The 18,814-nt window shown below is 50.1% G+C and overlaps 2 protein-coding genes across 4 annotated transcripts in view; both read right to left on the bottom strand.

The window, feature by feature from the left end:
- Window positions 1–39: 39 nt before the first annotated feature.
- TGOLN2 (trans-golgi network protein 2) lies at window positions 40–8,643 on the bottom strand. Its single transcript, XM_081264800.1, has 4 exons — window positions 8,497–8,643; window positions 7,423–8,294; window positions 5,574–5,657; window positions 40–3,555 (listed from the first exon to the last, which is right to left on the bottom strand). Exons 1-4 carry the CDS (start codon window positions 8,540–8,542, stop codon window positions 3,550–3,552), a joined length of 1,008 nt encoding a protein of 335 aa, XP_081120926.1. The 5' UTR covers window positions 8,543–8,643; the 3' UTR covers window positions 40–3,549.
- Window positions 8,644–11,483: 2,840 nt separating this feature from the next.
- The window catches only part of TCF7L1 (transcription factor 7 like 1), a 117,058-nt gene continuing 109,727 nt past the window's right edge, over window positions 11,484–18,814 (bottom strand). Inside the window, exons 5-12 of one of the 3 annotated variants that reach the window (XM_081263798.1) lie at window positions 17,444–17,576; window positions 16,507–16,609; window positions 16,285–16,368; window positions 15,134–15,277; window positions 14,355–14,514; window positions 14,169–14,276; window positions 13,443–13,518; window positions 11,484–12,759 (exon numbers count right to left, since the gene is read on the bottom strand). In XM_081263798.1, the coding sequence (XP_081119924.1) occupies window positions 12,326–12,759; window positions 13,443–13,518; window positions 14,169–14,276; window positions 14,355–14,514; window positions 15,134–15,277; window positions 16,285–16,368; window positions 16,507–16,609; window positions 17,444–17,576 (1,242 nt within the window). In that variant the 3' untranslated portion in view covers window positions 11,484–12,325. The remainder of the gene's footprint in view (window positions 12,760–13,442; window positions 13,519–14,168; window positions 14,277–14,354; window positions 14,515–15,133; window positions 15,278–16,284; window positions 16,369–16,506; window positions 16,610–17,443; window positions 17,577–18,814) is intronic. The other 2 variants (XM_081263799.1, XM_081263797.1) reach the window with 2 other exon arrangements.

The raw sequence follows: 18,814 nt of genomic DNA, 5'->3' as shown, positions 1-18,814 counted from the left end.
TTTATCTGAAATTTATTTTGGTTTCCATTCAGTGACAAAACCACATTGAGATGGCATTTACAGAAGCTCATTAAAACATGTACTGAAAAAATATCATTACACCAAATAAGCTTTAAAAAAATAAAATTATGTAATTAAGTTACAAAGAACTGAAAATATAAAACAGTGCTAAACCATGACAACCTATTCATTGGGCAAACAAAGGGAAACAATTTCAATAGTTGATCATGTACTTATCCCACTAGTTTATGAATTAAATGAACACCTATCAGAGTGTGAGGGCCTGGCTCTGTGGGCAGCTTGAAATACTGTGCAGCTCAGTTCCAAGCCCATTACAGAGGGGTTTCCAAGTTGGAATACTTAGAATCCACATCTGACTTGGGGAACTGTGGAGGTGAGTCACTCTTGGCTAAGTGAAGCCTCAACGTCTCTTTCCAACATTCCTGCTTAAGAAAGGCAATGCCAAGTGCAGGCTTCCTGGCAAGGGCTTTCAGAACAGCCCAGGTAAGCACAGGGCTGGTGTGTACACGCCCGTGTGCCCAACTGGTGCATCATGTGATAGGAACAGGGACTAGAGAAGAAGATGAGCATCACCACTGGGAATTTTGGAGGCAGAGTTCTATCATCAAATGTTGAAAAGACAGGGAAAAATATGTCAGTATGTGCAGCTAAGTGTCAGGTCTTTCTGAGTTGCCTCAGCCTTTCCAGAGAGCTGGGTCTTCAATGCCTGAGGACTCTCGACAGTCCAGTCCCTAATGTATAGCATTATCCACAACTGAAGCCCCTTCCTCCTAACAGCAGAGGAAGCCCACCGCCATCTCCACAGGGGGCCTCTTGTGGCTCCACCCCAGCCCCTGGCTTGAGACCCCTCAATAGGTCATCCCCATCCATACCAGCTTGGGAAAACATGCTTCCAATATATTCCATCTGCAAAAAGACAGCCATCCTGAAAAGGGGTGAAACTTAAGACCCAACCCATGTTTTCCCATGTCTGACTGCCCTGCCCTGTGTGGTTGCCTCTTTCAGTTCCACCCTGATCTCTATGATCTAGAAAGACAGCCCTCGACACTGTTGCTTTTGCCTAGCATAGTGATATTCCCGGGGACTTGGGTAGTTCAGTTACTTCTTGCAGAGATATTTCCTTTCATCTTGACACTTGTTTTTGACAGATGAGGGCTCACACAACTTTCTGGCTACTGATGGCAGTGACCTTGACATGTTGGCTTTTGAAGAGTACAGCAGGAAGAAAGGTGGTTTTGGGAAGCAGAAGGTTGGCAGCAAGCGGACACCTAAGTACTGTTGTGGAGTCCACATAGCTTCACCTTTTGAGCATGAGAAGAATTTCTTAGTCTGAAAGAGTACCAAGGAGCAGTGGGATTTGATTGGTAGGTTTTAGAAAGGGAGAAAACCTTACCAAATAACAAAGATGGGAAGTTGGGTTATGCGGACACACTAAGAATAAAGGCACAGAGGCACAGGCGGGAGCTTTGGTCTGTGTGAGAGGTGGAGAGAGGAAGGTGTCAGCACGCACAGTCCTCGACACCCGTGTACTACCTGACCTTCTAAGCCACAAGAGGTTCAGACAGAAGCTTCAGACCAGGCCAGAACCCTGGAGATGAGTTGTTTCCAGTACTGATCTTTCTAAGATAGACAGAACCAATTGTGGTGGTCCATGGGGGAAAAAAAATCAGCAGAGAAGTGAAATGGGTGGATGTGTGGACAGAGGAACAAGGAAAATGGAAAGAGATCAACTGGAGATTTAAAAGACAGGAAGCAAGAAAAATCAAGTTTGTGATGTGGAGTTCATGTGATTAAAGACACTGGGCAGTTGGAGGGCAGCTCGGTGGGGATAAGAGAGGAATCCAGCTCCAGTGACACACACACAAACACCCAGCTGAATCAAGGATAAGGAGAGACAAAGTAAAGGTGAATTCTGAAAGACTTTCACAGAGACTTGGCTCTGCAGGTCCTCATCCCCACCAGTACAGGATACGGCAAAGGATGATGTCAGACATCAAGAAAGGGGAATGTCACCATGCCTGTCAGCAGCATCTGACCATCAAGAACAGGACTGAGCTCCAAGAATGAGTCACTGGATCTAGTGGCCCAAGAGCAGTAGGACAGGGACTAACATGGGTTTGTGAAGGTCACCAAGGACGAGCGACAGGAGGAAGGAAGCTCAGAGGAAGCCTCGTGTAGATGGCACAAGCCTTGTGCCGACATGAGAAGGAGGGGAGCAAAGGGAAAGGGGCCAGCAGGGCACACCCAACCAGGGTCTCAAGGACACGCAGGAGCCTGACTCCCCAAGCTGGATAAGGTGACGAAGGACCTGCACACAACAGCAACGCACAGGAGAGTGCTCCTGCTCATCTCACAAGACCGCTGCCTGCCCAGAAGGGACCCTCTACTCCTGGCACACTGAGGCAGCAGGGGAAAGTACCAACATCAGGACAGCCACTGGCTGGCCTGTCACAGCACAGGACCTACTGCACCTCCCTCCTCACACGGTCTTTGTGTGGCCCCGAGAGCAGAGATCCAACCCTCCTCAGGCTCTTGGTAACAGCATAGCAAGACTAGAGAGGACTGGAATAAAAATCCAAATAGCAGCGCCATTCAGATACTCCTCCGCTATCCTAGGGAACCTACTGGATTCCTGACACGGGGCACAGGGAGAACTGTACCATCTGCCCTTGGTATCTTAGCAAAGAGATAAAAGTAATGGTCAGAGTGAAGTTTGTTTATGAATATAAACCTATTTTGTCTATTTTAGGCAACAAAGGCAAAACAGAGTTGGTGGGAAACTTGTTCCACAAAAGTCTTTTGAAAAAAGTGTAGATGAAACCCTCCTACGTTTCAGAGCATTAAGCATGGACTGCTCTTTTCAAAAAGCTCCTATTGAGCGTGACTGAATCAAAGAACATCCTGTTTCAACAATAACTATTTATGAAAAATGATGGGAAAGTGGCTTTACTTCCAGAAACCCCAAGTTGAGCTTTGTGCTCAGTACATCCAAATATAACACTGTCTCCAATAATATAAAGTATCAGAAAAGCGAGGGGGCTCATGTTAGATAGGTTAGACTCGCAGGCAATGAAGCACTTCTTTAATTTGCTGTTTTGGTTTGCTGCTAAAGCCTTTGAAGAGAATTATGTGCCCTCTGCCCATCAGCATCTCACCATCTTCTACCAGGGGACATCCCCACAAGGAGGCTTAGTAGGAAAGCCCTCCACTTGCAGAATTTCATAAGTCTGCAAAGATGAACAGTGCAGAGGGCGGTACCACGGCCAAGGCCCAACTTTACCACCAGGCCACAGCCCACGGAGGGTGGTGACAGTGCAGCCTGCAGGCCAGGCTTCCCTCTGGTCCCAGCCACATTCCCACATGTTCCCCCCACTCACACTCCGAGGAAAGGATGATGGAACATGACAGCATGAAGGGAACACAGAAGGACACACCCTGGGGAGCGTCTCAAGTCACAGTGCTTTTCTCCTCATTTCTCTTGATTCAGAAACAAATCAGCAGGGAAGACAAGGGCATGGCGGGCAGAAATCAGAGCTGAAACAGAGCAACACATTCCATGTTCACCATTTCCAAGGGGATTATCCTATCAGTAAGATTTATAGGGGCTTCAGTTCAGGGAATAATTCACAATTAACCAGGGCAAACTGATTCAGCACCATACAAATAACAACTAATTAAGATAAGGGCACATCAAATGAGTCACATTAATGTGTCTTTTTTTTTTTTTTTTTTGGTATTGGGGATTGAATCCAGGTAGGCTTGCTCACTAAGCCATGTCCCCAGCCCTTTCTTAATTTTTAATTTAAAAAAAAAAAAAAAAAACAAAACAACAACAACAAAAAAAAACTTTTGCGACAGCTATTAAGTTGCTGAAGGCTTTGTTGATGAGGCTGGCCTTAAACTTGTGATCCATCTCAGCCTCCTGAGTTGCTGGGATTACAGGTGTGCATTATTGCACTGGGCTACACTGATGAGTTTTAAAGTCAGTTTGAAATAAAACATCAACTAGAAAGACACACACTTGAGGAAGGGAATCTGGAAACCCTGGCTTCTGCTTACACTCTACTGTATTCTGAATTATTCGTGTGTATTTTTATGTGTTTGCTCTGGTACTAGGGATGGAACACAGGAGTGCTCTACCACTGAGCTATATCCCCAGGCTTTTTTCTTCTTTTTTTAATATTTATTTTTTAGTTTTAGGTAGACAACAATATCTTTATTATTTATTTTTTAAATTTTTATGTGGTGCCAAGGATAGAACCCAGTGCCTCATGCATGCTAGGTGAGCACTCTACCACTGAGCCATAACCTTAGCCACTCCCCAGCCATTTTTTAATTTTTTATTTTTGATATAGGGTCTTGCTAAGTGACTGAGGTTGGCCTCAAACTTGTGATTCTTCTGCCTCAGCCTCCTGAGCTGCTGGGATAACAGGTCCTGCGCCATGGTTCCCGAGATTTTATCCCGATATATATATATATATATATATATATATATATTTACTTTAGTTCTAGGTGGACACAATATTTTATTTTATGTGGTGCTGAGTGAGGATCAAACCCAGTTCCTCACCATGCCAGGTAAGCACGTTACCTCTTGAGCCACATCCCCAGCCCCCTGCTATATTTTTCCAACCAGAAGAGTTACAATGAAGGAGGAAAAATTCTTATACCAAACATCAGGGAAAGCAGTAGGCCAGAGCTAAGGTGAAGCTGACCCAAGATGCCATCTGGCAAAGACCTTCTGAGCCAAGCGGCTTATTCTGTAGTGGGTACAAAGAGTATGAGAGAACTGTGCTCCCTGGGAACACTGTGGAGCTAGGCCAAGCCTCCTCTGCCAGTGCCCTCCATGATGCTGAACACAACGGGCAGGAAGAGCGCACGTTGGCCTCCAGCTCAGGCAGGCTGCCTCTGGAGCACTTGGTTAGCTCGTATACTATGGGATAGAGGAGGACTGTTCTCCTGGCAGAGGCAGACAACTGTTCTCAGGAAGTTCAGCCCAGTGCTGAACGTGGGGCTGTGCCAGAGATTTGGAGGCCTATGTGCTTCTGGGCTCATTTGTTTTCAAGATGTGTAGTCTAGTACTTGCCACCCAAAGTGTGGCACCAGCAGCATTGGTGTCCCCTAAGAACATCCCAGAAATATCAAAAGTTAGGCTCTACCCTATACCTAGTGAATAGGTTTTGCTTTTTAATCACAATCCCAACATGAGTCTTACACCTGCTGAAAGTGTGAAGAGCTGGTATAGTGTGCCAAGCTCAAGCTGGGAGTCTAGGGAGCTGCCTTCAGTCCTGATGTCACCACTATCTTAGAGTGAAAATGTTTCTGGACAAGTTAGCTCTCTTCATGTCAAAGGAAGGAACTGCTGCGGAGGACAGCAAGGCTTCTTCCTGCTCTGACTTTGCAGACAGTACATGGATGGTTCTAGACTGTGGTCTGTAAAGGTTGGGGAAATGGCAGTAGTACCCTCAGAATCAGCCATCACCATACAAACCCACTGCTGAGCCCCCTCAGGTTTTATATTCTTTCCATAGAGCTGGCTCCTCGTTCCTTACCTTTAGGTTCAAACGTTGGTAGTCACTAGCCTTTGGCCGCCGAGTTACTTTGGATCTTTTTCCTTCCAAAGCAAAAGCAATAATCTGGGGAAAGAAAAGGAAAAGTGATTAACAAATGGCTCTATAATAACATATTTCAGTCCCTGAAATCAGAGGCAGTCGCTTGGTAGTACATTTGCTAATCACTGGACTACAGAAAGAGAAGTATACCCACAAAGAGCCCCATTTAAACTACAAGATGTGGGAGTGGGGGTGGTGTTCGTTGGGATGGAAACCAGCTCAGAGCCTAGTGCATGCTAGGCAAGTGCTCTATCAGGCTGGGAGTGTGGCTTAGTTGGATAGTGTTTGCCTAGCATATAGCAAAAAGCCCTGGGTTTGATCTCTAGGTCCTCAAAACAAAACAAAAAAACTGTTAACAGTTTAATAATGATGGAGCCTAATTACATCAGAATTCTTTATATTGCTTAACAAAAACAAGATGGAATAAGATTGTGCTGAGCCCAGTTGTGGGAGTTTGCAGGATGTAACCTAGGGTACTCAGTCAAAGGTCTGTCAAGCCCTGTCCTGAGAGCTCTAGGAAGATTGTTCCTTTGTTACTATTATTTCTTAAATTCTGAGACAAAGTCTTATCAAGTTGCTAGGACAGCCTGGAACTTGCCACAGTGACCAAATACTCAGACTCCTGAGTGGCTGGGATTACAGGCATGTGCCATCTCAAATCTTTTTGTTTTATTTATGAAATCAGTATCAATAATTATTTCTCATCTACAAATATCCTTTTCCACCCACATTTTGTTTCTTCAACAATCACAATCTTAACTTCACTAACACTCTCATGAACACTTAGATGAAGAATAAGAAACGTATATTTAAAAATTTTTTTTTTTTTTTGTAGTTGTTAGTGAACAGAATGCCTTTGTTTATTTTTATGTGGTGCTGAGGATCGAAACCAGTGCCTCATGAATGCTAGGCAAGCACTGTGCCACTGGGCTACAGCCCCAGTCCCAGCCCCAGCCCCAGCTCCAGGAATGTATATATTTTTACTAATGGTTTTCTCTCATTTTAATGCCATGCCATAGACTTGATGGCCATCATGAATTGAATTTTCTTTTTCTTTTTTTTTTTTTTAATTTTTTTTTTGTAGTTGTAGATGGACAGAATACCTTTATTTTATTTTTATGTGGTGCTGAGGATTGAACCCAGGGCACTTGCTAGGCAAGTGCTCTGCCACTGAGCTACAGCCCCAGCCCATGAAATGAATTTTCCAATTTGAACCAGGTTACTGAAACTATTGAAACTACCTTCTAAATTCTCAGGGTTCAATAGGATTGTTTTAAGGGACATGGGTACCACTTCACACTAAATGCTACTGAAGAAATAAAAAATGTGTTTATCTGTAATTTTTAAAATTTCTTCTGATTATCCCTGCAAAAGAGAGTCTTCGCTATTGATATCAGAGTGTAGCTGAATCTATTCTTCCAGCCACCATAGATGGAAGACAGGCTGGGAAAGGAAACTAGAAATAATACATTGTCTCAGTCATGGAAAAAGGAAAAGAGCTCTGCCTCAAATACTTGGGTCCCCTGAGGCTGTCAAGCATCTAAAGTCAAGGTCATGGGAGGAGGTCTCACTTTAGCTCATGTTATAATCTTGTCCTAAGTTGGCACCTAATGCAGCAGGACTCAGGGGAAACAGGTTACATGGTTTATAAAACAAGAATAAGGAATCCTGGCAGGGTCTGAGGAAGAGTGGCAGTTTGTCTTAAAATCCCCAGTACTCATATGCAGATAAGCCATGGATACCTGCCCTGCACCAGCAAGTCCCCTCTCTGAGGCAGCACCTGGCTTACCTTCCGCTTATTGTGATAGGCAATATAGAGGACTGCGACGAGAATGGCCGCAGTGACCAAATACGCAAAGAAGTGGCTGCTCTCTGCGCTGGCACCTCCAGGATTGTCCTTATAAAGGTCATTCTTGTCACTATTCATGGAATCCAAAAGTGACCCTTCACGGTTCTCACTGGAGGCAGGGCCGGACATCTTTTTCTCCTCTCCAGTTGGTGAGCCCTCTTCAGGCCCTGTATCACCTTCTTCAGCAGGCTCTAAGGACTCATCTTCTCCCTCCTGCTGGGGAGAAGAGAGGTCCGAGTCCATCGTCACTCTCTCCCCAGCTTTAGTTTTGGAAGTTTGCAGAGAGGTATGCTCTTTTCCAGGCTCCTGGGTTTTATCAGTCTTGGGTGTCTCCTGATTATCTGAGGGGGGACTGGAGCCTCCTTTCGGGGGCCCCAGGCCGGGTTCCGACCCATTGGCGCCTCCTTTCAGGGGTCCCTGGCCCGGTTCCGACCCGCTGGGGCCTCCTTTCGGGGGCTCCTGTCCAGGTTCCGACCCGTTGGCACCTGCTTTCTGGGAGACCTGCCCCTGTTCCGATCCTATGGCGCTTCCTTTTGGGGGCTCCAGATTCAGTTCCGACTCGCTGGCGCCTCCTTTCTGGGAGGCCTGCCCCTGTTCCGATCCGCTGGCGCTTCCTTTCGGGGGCCCCTGCCCCTGTTCCGACCCGCTGGCCCCGCCTAGAGAGGAAGGCCGGTTCGGAGGGGGCGGCTGGGTCTCCAGGGTTTTGTTGCCCTCCTTTCCTGCAGAAGGCCGGTCTGGAGTTCCTCGGGTCGAGACCGGGGTCAGCCTATCCGAACCTTCGGCGTTGGGACGTGGGTCAAGCGACGCGGAGCCTGAAACAGAAAACCGGTAAGCCCAGGAGACAGCAGGCGGGAGAAAAGGGGCTCAGAGCCGCCTGAGACCGGGCGACGGCCGCAGGGGGCGCGGCGGCGAGCGGAGGGGTAGGGCGGGCAGGGGAGGAGCGAGCCCAGGCGGCCACTGGCCGAGGTGCAGGTAGGGAGCTTGGGGCGAGGATGGGATGGGCAGGGGTCTCACCCGCCGCAGCAACATTTAGCAAGAGACACGCAACCAGGAACCACATCCTGAACAGATTGCGCTTCCGTCTTCTACTGCTCTCGCGAGAGCGGCGCTCCGAGCTCCGAACTCGTAGCCACGCCTCTTCCTATGCGTGCTTCCCTGCGTCGTGCGGCCCCGCCCTTTCCGTGAGGCCTGCCCCTCCCACGACCCTCCTTGACCCCGCCTCTTTGGCTTGTCTCGGTCCTTTCCAGGAGGCCCGCCCCTCCCGCGGCCCTCCGCGGCCCCGCCTCCTCGGCCCCGCCCCTTCCAGTCCCTCTCTCCCCCTCGCGGCTTATGCTGGGTGGGCCTGGGCTGGTAGTATTTTCCGACGACGGCCTTGGTCTGGGGTTCAAGACCGCAGACCGCCGCCTCTCACAGCTGCTTGGAGTCCGAGGCCGCCCAGGATCTTTGTTAAAAAGCGCATCCTTTTCTGATCGCATAAGTCTAGTAAAAAGAAAGTCTTAGTTTTCCCCTCTGCGATAGTCGTTCTTAGTGTTTTGAGGGTTTTATGCTCTACAAACATGGCTCAAAATCAAATAGAAAATTACTCAAAAATCAAAACAGGATTTTCAAAGAAATATACATTAGAAAATTCTAGATCTCTACTAATCTACTGGTTACTATTTGTAGTTATTTTCTCTTTCTTGCTTGGTGTGTTTTCTCTGACTTTTTTCTATGCATATAGATTTCCTCCCCAAGTTGGAATCATTGAATAGTTTTGTACTTATTTATATATAGTTTCTGTTATGTTTAAACATTGTGTGACTTGAAATCATTTTATGAACGTTTGCAAAGGCTAGGTGCTTTTACACAGCGATTTAAAAAACGATAGGTTTGAGATGGGGGTATGGCTCAGTGATGAAGCCTTTTCTAGTATTGTAAAGGTACTGGGTTGGATCCCCAGCACTGCTAAAAATAGGTTTTCCCAGAAGTTGGTGTCTGCCATGCACCTGTGGTCCCACTACTCAGAAGACTAAGGCAGGAGGATGGCTTCAGCCCCAGAAGTTGGGCAAGATAATGGAGTGTGTAATCTAGTGAACCACATGAATAAATAAAAATATGCACATGTGTGCATTCCAAGCAGTACCAGAAAGGAAAGAGTTTGAAGTGGGGATCCATTAAGGAGGGGAATCTTGGAGCTGAGGATTGCAGTTTGTAGTTGGGTCCCAGGTGAGGCTGAAGGGAAGACAGGTGTTACAGCTCATACAATGGCCTGCAGTTGGGTGAGAACCTGGTATTCTGTGGAAGTCTAAAGGCCAGGCTCGTCAAACAGCAGCAAGGAAAATGACAGGAAATGAGGCTGGGACACCATCAAAAATATACATGCAGGGCTGGGGGCATAGCTCAGTTGGTAGAGTGCTTGCCTTGCATGCACAAGGTCCTGGGTTCTAATCCCCAGCACCACACACACACTTTTGTGTACACATGCAGTGAATTTTTAGTTTTATGTGGCCTCTGCACCTGTTTGGAGCAAATTTTATTTCTTCCTTCTAGAAGCAGGGCTTAGTCACCCTTCACAGTTTCTAGTTCTCCACCTGCCCCCACATCCTCAATGTGACCCATCCTGAAATCTGCCCTATGCAACAGCTTCCTGGTAACCATTTCCTTATAGGACAAAATCAAATAAACTGAAGTTCAGGTAATACAGATAGTTCAACAGACCAGAGTCTGATTGGTCAGTCTGTTCTGGGCATGATAGCAATTAGGACAATAGTTCATTCATAGCACAATGGAGTGGTTCAGAAGTGTATCCAGCTTACTCAACCTGCTTTGACCCCACACCATGTCCCCAGGTGCTGCCCAGACACCTGAGTGACTACCTCAGTCAGTCATAGCTCCGAGCTCCTTCCTGTTCTCAGCCCCACTGTCAGGACTGGCCACAGGAGACACATATAGGCAACATGCTGGACCGTAGGGGACAGCTTGTGACAGCTCACGGCCCCACAACTTCTGTCTTGCTCCTCACTCAAGTAGTCCCAGAGGCTGACCCTTTCCCATGGGCCCTGCTGCTGTCTTTTCTCTGGTCTGTGAGGGACACACTGCTTCTGGAATGGATTGTCTTGTCTCCTTCTCCATCATACCAGAACTAACTTCTTTTAGGGTAGGGGCTCTACTGGAGATTGGCTATCGCTGTGGAGATAAACTGGGCACAGGCCAGACCAGAGCCACAGGGGTGTCTGCCAGTATAAACCCAATTCCTGTAAGAGGGCCACTTGATCACTGGTGTACACTTTAGGCATCAGGCCACCTGAAGGGCAAAGTGTCCTGTGAAAGACACTGCACACACCCATGCCACGCGCCTGAGCTCCCTCAGCACAGGGCCAGAGTTCACAGCCACTCTCTGGAGAGATACCTCAGGACAAATTAGCCTAAAGCACGACATGGGGGGGGACTTTTAAAGGGTACAGAGTTTCTTTTTGGGGTGATTAAAATGTTCTGAAATTGAAAAATGTTCTAAAATACTCCATACTCAACATACTAAAAAACATTAAAATTGTCCAATTTTTTTTCTTGTGATTCTGGGGATGGAACTCAGGGTGTCTCACATTCTAGGTAAGTGCTCTGCCCTGAGCTCCACCCCAGCCCTATTCACTGTGTTAAATTGGTGAATTGTAACTTTGAATAGATTAATTAAATCTCAATAAAGCTATTCCCCAAAATATTAGCCACAGTGATACCCTGGGAAGCAAGCACACTGGGAACTGCAGAAGCACAGGCAGAAGTCCTCCTGGTGGCAGATGGGTCGAGGTCCACTGTGAACTGGAAGAGCCCAGTCAATATCCACGACATCACAGCTTGGCCCATGTGCATTTGGGACTGGAGGCAGGTTGGTGTTCCAATCATGTTAGGATTGATTCTGTTCCAACAGGGATGTGTGGACATAGCCTGGTTTGATGGAGGCTCCATTCCACGGAAGGAAGAGGGACACTCAGAAGGTATTACAACTGCAATTTTATTTTCTTTTGTGAAAATAAACAACAGGGAGTTTAAATTGCTCCAAACCCATAAAAACAAAATGAAGTACACACAGAGAAAGCATGTGAGGTGACGGGGAGGGCAGAGGGTCTTCTGGCTTTGGCAGATTGTGCTGGCGAGGGCCCAGGTGACAGCAGCTGGGCCGAGGGGTGGGGGGGACAACGGACAGGGACCTCTTCCTGGGAAGTGGCAGGCACCTGGAGTCCCTTTCAGTGCAGGGGTGGGGACGTCTCAGTGGAGCTCCTTCCCCCGGCTGTGGGGGTGGTAGGGGCTCTGTAGTGCCAAGCCCCAGGGCGGGAGCAGGGGTGCTGATGCAAACAGATCAGGCCCAGCCCTACTAGAGAATGCAACTGCAGGCTGAGCTTGTGATGGCACATGGTCCCAGCCCTGGTAGAGGATGGGAGAGTGACTGCAGGCTGAGCTTGTGACGAGATCATGGGCTGGGCAACGGGAGAGGCAGGATGGTCCATATGGAGGCCCTGGGCGAGCCCTCGGGGCACTGGCAACCATGGGGATGTCCGGACACCGAGGTGAGGAGGTGAGGAGAGTGTGGACAGCGAGGAGCATGAAGAGGCAGTGGAGGGCAACTTCTGCCCAGTGCATCCACCGCAGCACAGGAGAGCAACACTACTAAGGAGTTCTTTCTTGTGAAGTTTTGTTTTGTTTGTTTTTTAAAAAAGCCTGAAGGTTGGCTACTGGTTACACCTATAAAACGTAAAGTGCTGTTGGTACCAGTCACTCTACTGAACAGTCCAGAGTGGTCAAATATTGACCAATAAAGTTTCCTTGTTTTTCTTTTGAGTTGTTTCTCCTCGATGAGTCACAGGAAAGCTTAGTGGGCAGACTTAGTGACCAAGGAGAGAGGCTGGGCCTGTAGCACAGGGAGGGCCTGGTGGGTGTGGAGTGTGGCAGGGAAGGATGGGGGAGAGGTCAGCAGAGCCGCAGGCATGGACCCCAGGGGCAGGGGCCGGGACAAGAGGGGCGGCTGGCTGCCCATCTGGCCAGAGGAGCTGGCTGCAGCCTTCGCAGAAAGGAAGGCTGCCGAATGGAGAGCCAGCTGGGCCCGGGTCTCAGGCTTGGTGGTGAGGGAGAGGGGCTGGGCCTGCTCTGAGTGGGTGGCCGCAGGGGCAGCTGGTGAGGCCAAGGCTGCAGACGGGGTTGCAGGGGAGTCCAGCATGCTGCCGTGGGAAGAGGCAGGGCTGTCGCAGGGCTTCTCAGGAGGCAGGTACTGGATGCATGGCTTCTTACTCTTGGAGACCAGAGCACCTAGGAAGAAAGGTGAGAGCGTGAGCAGCAGTGGCCTGGGTGGGTAGAGGCTGAGGTGCCAGCCAGCTATGTGCAGCTGGCCCTCTGGTTCCCCGGGCTCCGCATCTGTGGGCTCAACCAACGGTGCACAGGAAATACTCAGGAAAGTTCTGCACCGCACCTAGCCCGTAGACCCTTCTCCTCTGCCATGCTCCCTGAACAGTGCAGCATTTACAGGGCAGTGGACTTGCTGGGTGTCCCAGGTCACCTAGAGATGATATAAAGTGTACAGGAGGATGTGTGTGGGCTGACCAAAGCACTGTGGATGTTGAAAGCCATTGTACGCTTGTACTGGCAGGAACACGAGAGGAGTGTGGCTAAATACTTTCACAGGGGAAGCTTCTCTGTGCTAGGTGATATTTTGGGTTAAAAATCTCTAAGTGGCTCTGAAACCAAACTGGTTTGCAGCCAGAGAAATGTGGGAGGCAGCCAGAGAAATGTGGGAGGCAGCCCAGATCTACTGGGTCTGCTGATGAGTGGCGTGGCAATCTGTGCCGTGCTGTCTTCCCGAGGGCATTTCCGGGGTGATTTCAACCACGTTCATTTTTGCCTTCTGCACCAACCCTAGAACCTCACCCCCAAGATGCCACTCAGCTGACCTGAAAAGTGCCTGGGCTTTGAAGAGACAAAGTCCCAGGACTCACCGTCTGCCTCCTGCACTTGCTGCTGCGACTGTGCCTGAGACAGCTGCTTTTCTCTCTTCCTCTTCTTTTTCTTACCCTGAAAAATATGGCAGAAGAAGAGCTGAGTCAGGACAGAATAAGAGCAGCCTGGCAGGGGAGTGCAGGTCAGGGAAGCCGTGTGGGGGGAGGGGAGATGCCCTCCTTCCCACTCAGGGGAGCACCCATCATTCTTGGACAGCCTTGACCCCTGCTCCTCGAGGTGGTTTTTCCATCTCTGTTCCTAGAACAGTGGTCCTCAATCTCTTTAGAAGGGTCCCAATTGCCTCTGAAAATCTAACGTAGCTATGAATCCTCTTACCACAAAAAAAGCCAAAAGGAACGTACATACAAGAGTCTGTCCAGCTTGAGGAAGTATACAGACCTCTCTGAGGTCCACACACGGGTCTCTGAGACCTGTATGAGGAGCTCGTGTCTGGAGACCCTCTTGCTGCAGAGCCAGCACTGTGCCCAGTGGTAGAAATTACAGGTGGAGTCCAGTTCAAATGGGAAGGGCACAAACTTAAGTTTGTCCTCAGGCTATCTCGTGGACCTTCTGACAATTAAAACAGCTTTCTGATTTTTAGAGAAATGGGACCTTCTCCCTTGTCTTAAGAGTCCTCAATACGCAAAGTCACTTTTCTTCTCTCTGCCTCCTGCAGATGCTGCTCCTGGGGTTTGAGTGTCTCCCTGCACAGTGAGGGCACTCACGTAGTTGTCCCGGGCTGACCAGGTTGGGTAGAGCTGGGAGTGAAGATGCCGTTCCTTCCGTGCCAGCTCATAGTACTTGGCCTGTTCTTCTCGAGATAGGTTGTGCCACTGAAGGAGAGAGGGCCAGAGATGTGATCCGAGCCCACAGGGCCTGGCCCAGGCTGCCTAGGGCAGGGCAGGTCTTACCTTTCTTCCCAGGATTTGGTTGATGGCTGCGCTTTCCTTCAGGGTACACTCAGCCACCACCTTGGCCCTCATCTCCTTCATGTACAGCATGAAGGCATTCAGAGGCTTCTTCACATGGGGCTTCTTCTCCTCCTCCTTCTTCACGGTGACTGGGGATTTCCTAGGGAGGCAGGCAGCTGCAGGTCAGCACCCTTACCTGGGTCCGGCTCCCCAGCCCTGCCAGCAGAGAGCAGCTTGGATGCTAATTTCCGTCACCCACGGCTGCTGCAGCCCCTGAGCATCTTCCTCCCACAGTTCCCAACCTCCGAATAACCCCAATACCAAATTCTCTGCAAGTCCACCTGATGATCTCCTGGCAAAGGGACAGAGGGTGGGGAGAGCTGCTGCCTCCCAGGTGGGACCCTCTGGGCAGAAGTGGGACTCTCCTGCCAGCACACTTCCCCTCTGGCTTTCCAGCCCTGGGAAGGAGGGGCCTCTGCTCCTCAGCTCTGTCCCTGCTGCTGCCAGGAGTCCTTGAATGTATGATCTGCTCTCATAGCCTCACAAATGTGGGCACAAGAGGGCGGGGAAGGGAAGCTAAAAACCAAACTGGGGCCTTTTTCAGCCTCTAGAACCTGTCTGCACCACTTTCCTTTATGTGATAAGAGGTGCAGGAGGTCTTGAAGGAAGGGAACACAGATGATGAAGGGGATGGTCCCAAGGGAGGCCCTGGGTTACTGGACAGGGTGACACCAGGAGGGAAACAAATGTCATTCCCCACCCAGGCTGCTGTCACTTACGCACTGGCTGCGGGGCTCAGACGGGGGGCTGCTGGTTCCTGCTTCACAATGGGGGAGACGATGGCTGGGTGGGGGATCCCTGAGGTGGGCAGGCCAGGATGGGCGGGAGCCACCATGTGAGGGGAGAACCGGCTGGAGACCAGGCTGTGCACCCGGGGAAAGCAAAGACAGGAACACAGGTGAGCATGCCACTTGGGCAACCAGTGACTTCTTCCCCAGGGCAGTGGCATGAACAACCCCTGCTGGGCAGAGATGGAGAGTGGAAGGGCACTGGTTGTCTTCTGGAAAAATCAGATTTGGGAACACCTAATGACACTCCCCTGTCCCAACACACAGGTCAGCCAAACCTGCTGCTGGACACAGGTGGGTTGAAAAACAAAGAAGTTGCCCAGTGTGGTGGTGCAGGCCTGTAAACCCAGAGACTACCATGAGTTCAAAGCCAGCCTCAGCAACCTGGTGAGGCCCTTAAGCAACTTAGGGAAACATTGTCTCAAAATAAAAAAAACAAAAGGATTGGGATGTGGCTCTGTGTTCAAGCATCCCTGGTACTAAAAAACAAACAAAAAGGAAAAGTTGTGTGGGATGAGGGCAGGGTGCAGGAGGAACTGACTCCGCCCTGGGTTTTGCAAAGGGCGGAGTGCAGAAAGGGCTGACTCCGCCCCGGGTTGTAGGAGGATGGGGCGCCGGAGCAGGCTGGGTTGTGCAGAGAGCTGGGAACAGGAGCAGGTTCTGCCATGGGTTGTGCAGAAGGTGGGGGGCAGGAGCAGGCTCCACCCTGGGTTGCAGAGGGAGGGGCACAGCCTCCTGTGTAGGTAGTACTCCCTCCACCATTGGAGGACCCATTTACCAGGTAGCCAGGTAGAATGACCAGTGGGACAGAAATTGCCTTTTACGGTCTCCTGACATCATCTCAAGAAAAATGAATCTCAAGGCAGGAAGGTAGGGGGCTGTGAGATTCTCAGAGAGATGGGAGCCAATAAACCTGTGGCTTCCACCTCCTGGGGCTGGAGAAGGAGCTGAGGCAGGCTGTCCAAGAAAGAGCGGAGTTGGGGGTGGCCTCATGCCTTCTCATCAGCTGACAAGGGAAGGCTGGGCCTGTTCAGGCGAGGCACTGATGTCGCTTCGAGCTCAAGGCCCAGCCTAGGACTCACCTGGACATGGAGGCGTTCATGGCGAGGGCGGGGTACGGGTGCCGAAAGCCACCGGGAGGAAGGGAGTACATGGGCTGTCCTTGCCTGCAGGGGCCAGGGGCAAGGACATCTGCTCAGCTCTTGGTAAAGTTCATGCGGGGGTGATGGGCTAGGGGAGGCACAGGGCAGGAGCAAGGAGGTCTGTGGAGAGGATGAGGGTAAGAAGGCCGCGGCTTTCCTTACTGTGGGACGAGCCAGCCGAGGGGGTGGGGGATTTGTCCGACAGCTCCAGGAGACAGTGGGTAATACGGTGAGAGCTCCGATGGGTGAGGGGGCCGAGGGATTCCTGCTTCCCAAGAGCCATGTGTCAGACTGGCCTCACCCACCCCGGCATCTTAAAAAGCATCAGGAACACCCCTCCCGCCCCATTGCGCTCTGCTGCTCCCTCCCCTTGGTCAGCCAGTTGGGGCTGACTCATCTGCTCTGTATCTCCTGGGTCCAGTCTCTGGGCCGCAGTAGTTTCCCACTGGATGGACACCACCAGCATCTTTAAGGGTACCAGGAAGTCCTGACAGAAAGCCCCGACATCCCGAGTCATCAGTTAACTGACTTTTAGAAAATCTGCCTCATTTCCAGAGAAATAAACTTTGGATTTCTTTTTCGCTTGGGTGTGTGGAGCTGGGGATTGGACCCAAGGCTTTCCTTGAGGTAGCCACACCCTAGCCCTAAACTCTAGATTTCTATTCCACATTTGCCCTCATTATCTACAACTTTAGGAATCATTATTTCTCCCAAGGTGGATCCAAACCTGCTTTGAGCCATGACTGTTGTAGAGCCTGTGGCTCCCTGGGTGACTCCTTCCTGTGCCTCATCTTACTGGTTCAGGTGATTCTACCTGAATGTTCCCAGACTAGGCACAGGTTGTGGTTCAGGGAGTCAGAGCCTGCAGCTGGCTGGACTTTGACAGAGCAACCCAGATATTCACTGTGGGGCCAGGCCCTGTGTCCTAAGATGGCCCAAGGACAGCCCAGGAGAAAGCAGAGCAGGCTAAAGGAGTGAGTGGGTCATGAGACTCCTGCAAACTGGGGACACCAATTGAATGAAGGTCTGCCTCATTTGAAGCTACAATGTCCCCAAAGAAAAAGCCCATCAGAGCGCTACCTGTGTGCCGACACCTCACCTGTCTTTGGGTCAATCTCCGGGGAGAGGTGCGTGGGAGGGGAGCCAGGGGAGAAGTGGTCCCGGCTGTAGGTGATGAGGGGCGTCAACGGGTGCATATGATGCGGGTGCTGAACAACAGGGACTTTATTAGACTGAAAGACAGAGAAGAGAGACTGGGACCAGCTGCCTGCGAGCTGGGAGTGAGCCAGTTGTTATTTCCTAAGTAGAGTGCATGCCAGGTGACATTCCATTCAGTCCTCACCACAGCCTTGGAGAGGAGGAAGCCACAGGATGAGAGGGGGTCACACACTCCCAGAGAGACCTTGCCCAAAGCACCTGTCCTCACCCCTTCGCCCGTACTCTATGGCGCTATATGTTGGTGGCTCAGTTATTGAGGGTGCTGGGTAATCTCAGTAACTCTGAAAGGGCTCTAGCCCTTGTCTCACTTGGCAAGAAGCTGCATCACCCTGACATGAGGAAACAGATCAAGAAGGTTAGGTGACTAGACCCAGGCACAGAGCAAGCAAGCAATAGAAGTGGGCTCCCCTCGCACTATGTGGCTCTGCCAAACCAGAGTGCTTTCCCCCACACCAGTGGCCTCCCAAGAACCCGCGCAAACATCTGTCAGGGAGAAGGGACAGTTATGTATCTATTGGTAGTGGGGAATGAACCCAGGCTGCTTTACCACTGAGCTATATGCCCAGTCCTTTTGCCTTTTTTGGTAGCAGGGATTAAATTCAGGGGCACGCACTGGACCACTGAGCCACATCCCCAGCCCCCCCCCCCCTTTTTTGTATTTTATTTAGAGACAGGGTCTCACTGAATTGCTTAGAGCCTTGATTTTTGCTGAGGCTGGTTTTGAACTCATGATCCTCCTGTCTCAGCCTCCTGAGCTGGTGGGATTACAGGCGTGTGCCATGTGCCTGGCTTACTTTTTATTTTGAGACAGGGTCTCACTAAGTGGCTGAGGCTGGCCTTAAATTTGCAATTCTCCAGCCTCAGCCTCGAGTCACTGGGATATAGGCATGGCCACCATACCCAGCAACATTCAGTTTTTTCTTTTTCTTTTATTTATTTAAAGGTGAACAAGTTATAAGGGGAGGAGTTTTTTACAAAAGAGATTTGTAAAAGAGATGATCTGGAGGTAGCCCTGGGGCTAGAACTCTAGACAGCTGTTCTGCATGTCTGAATCTTTTGACTGTGGATTCTAAGCCTTTATTCCTTTCATAGGATGTGTGTTTGCTCATAATGCAAATACCTGTGCACTCCCTAAGTGCCCATGTGGACAACTGGGCAACCTCAGAGAACAGTCACCAGGGGGTGGGCACAGGACCTGCTGGTGGGAACACCCTCCACCTTCCCCTCAACAACTTCCTGTCTCCTGGGGTGG

This window comes from Spermophilus citellus (genome assembly GCF_964194105.1).
Source record: "Spermophilus citellus genome assembly, chromosome: 13".
Lineage (NCBI taxonomy): Eukaryota > Metazoa > Chordata > Mammalia > Rodentia > Sciuridae > Spermophilus > Spermophilus citellus.
This window is presented reverse-complemented; position numbering and strand designations above follow the sequence as displayed.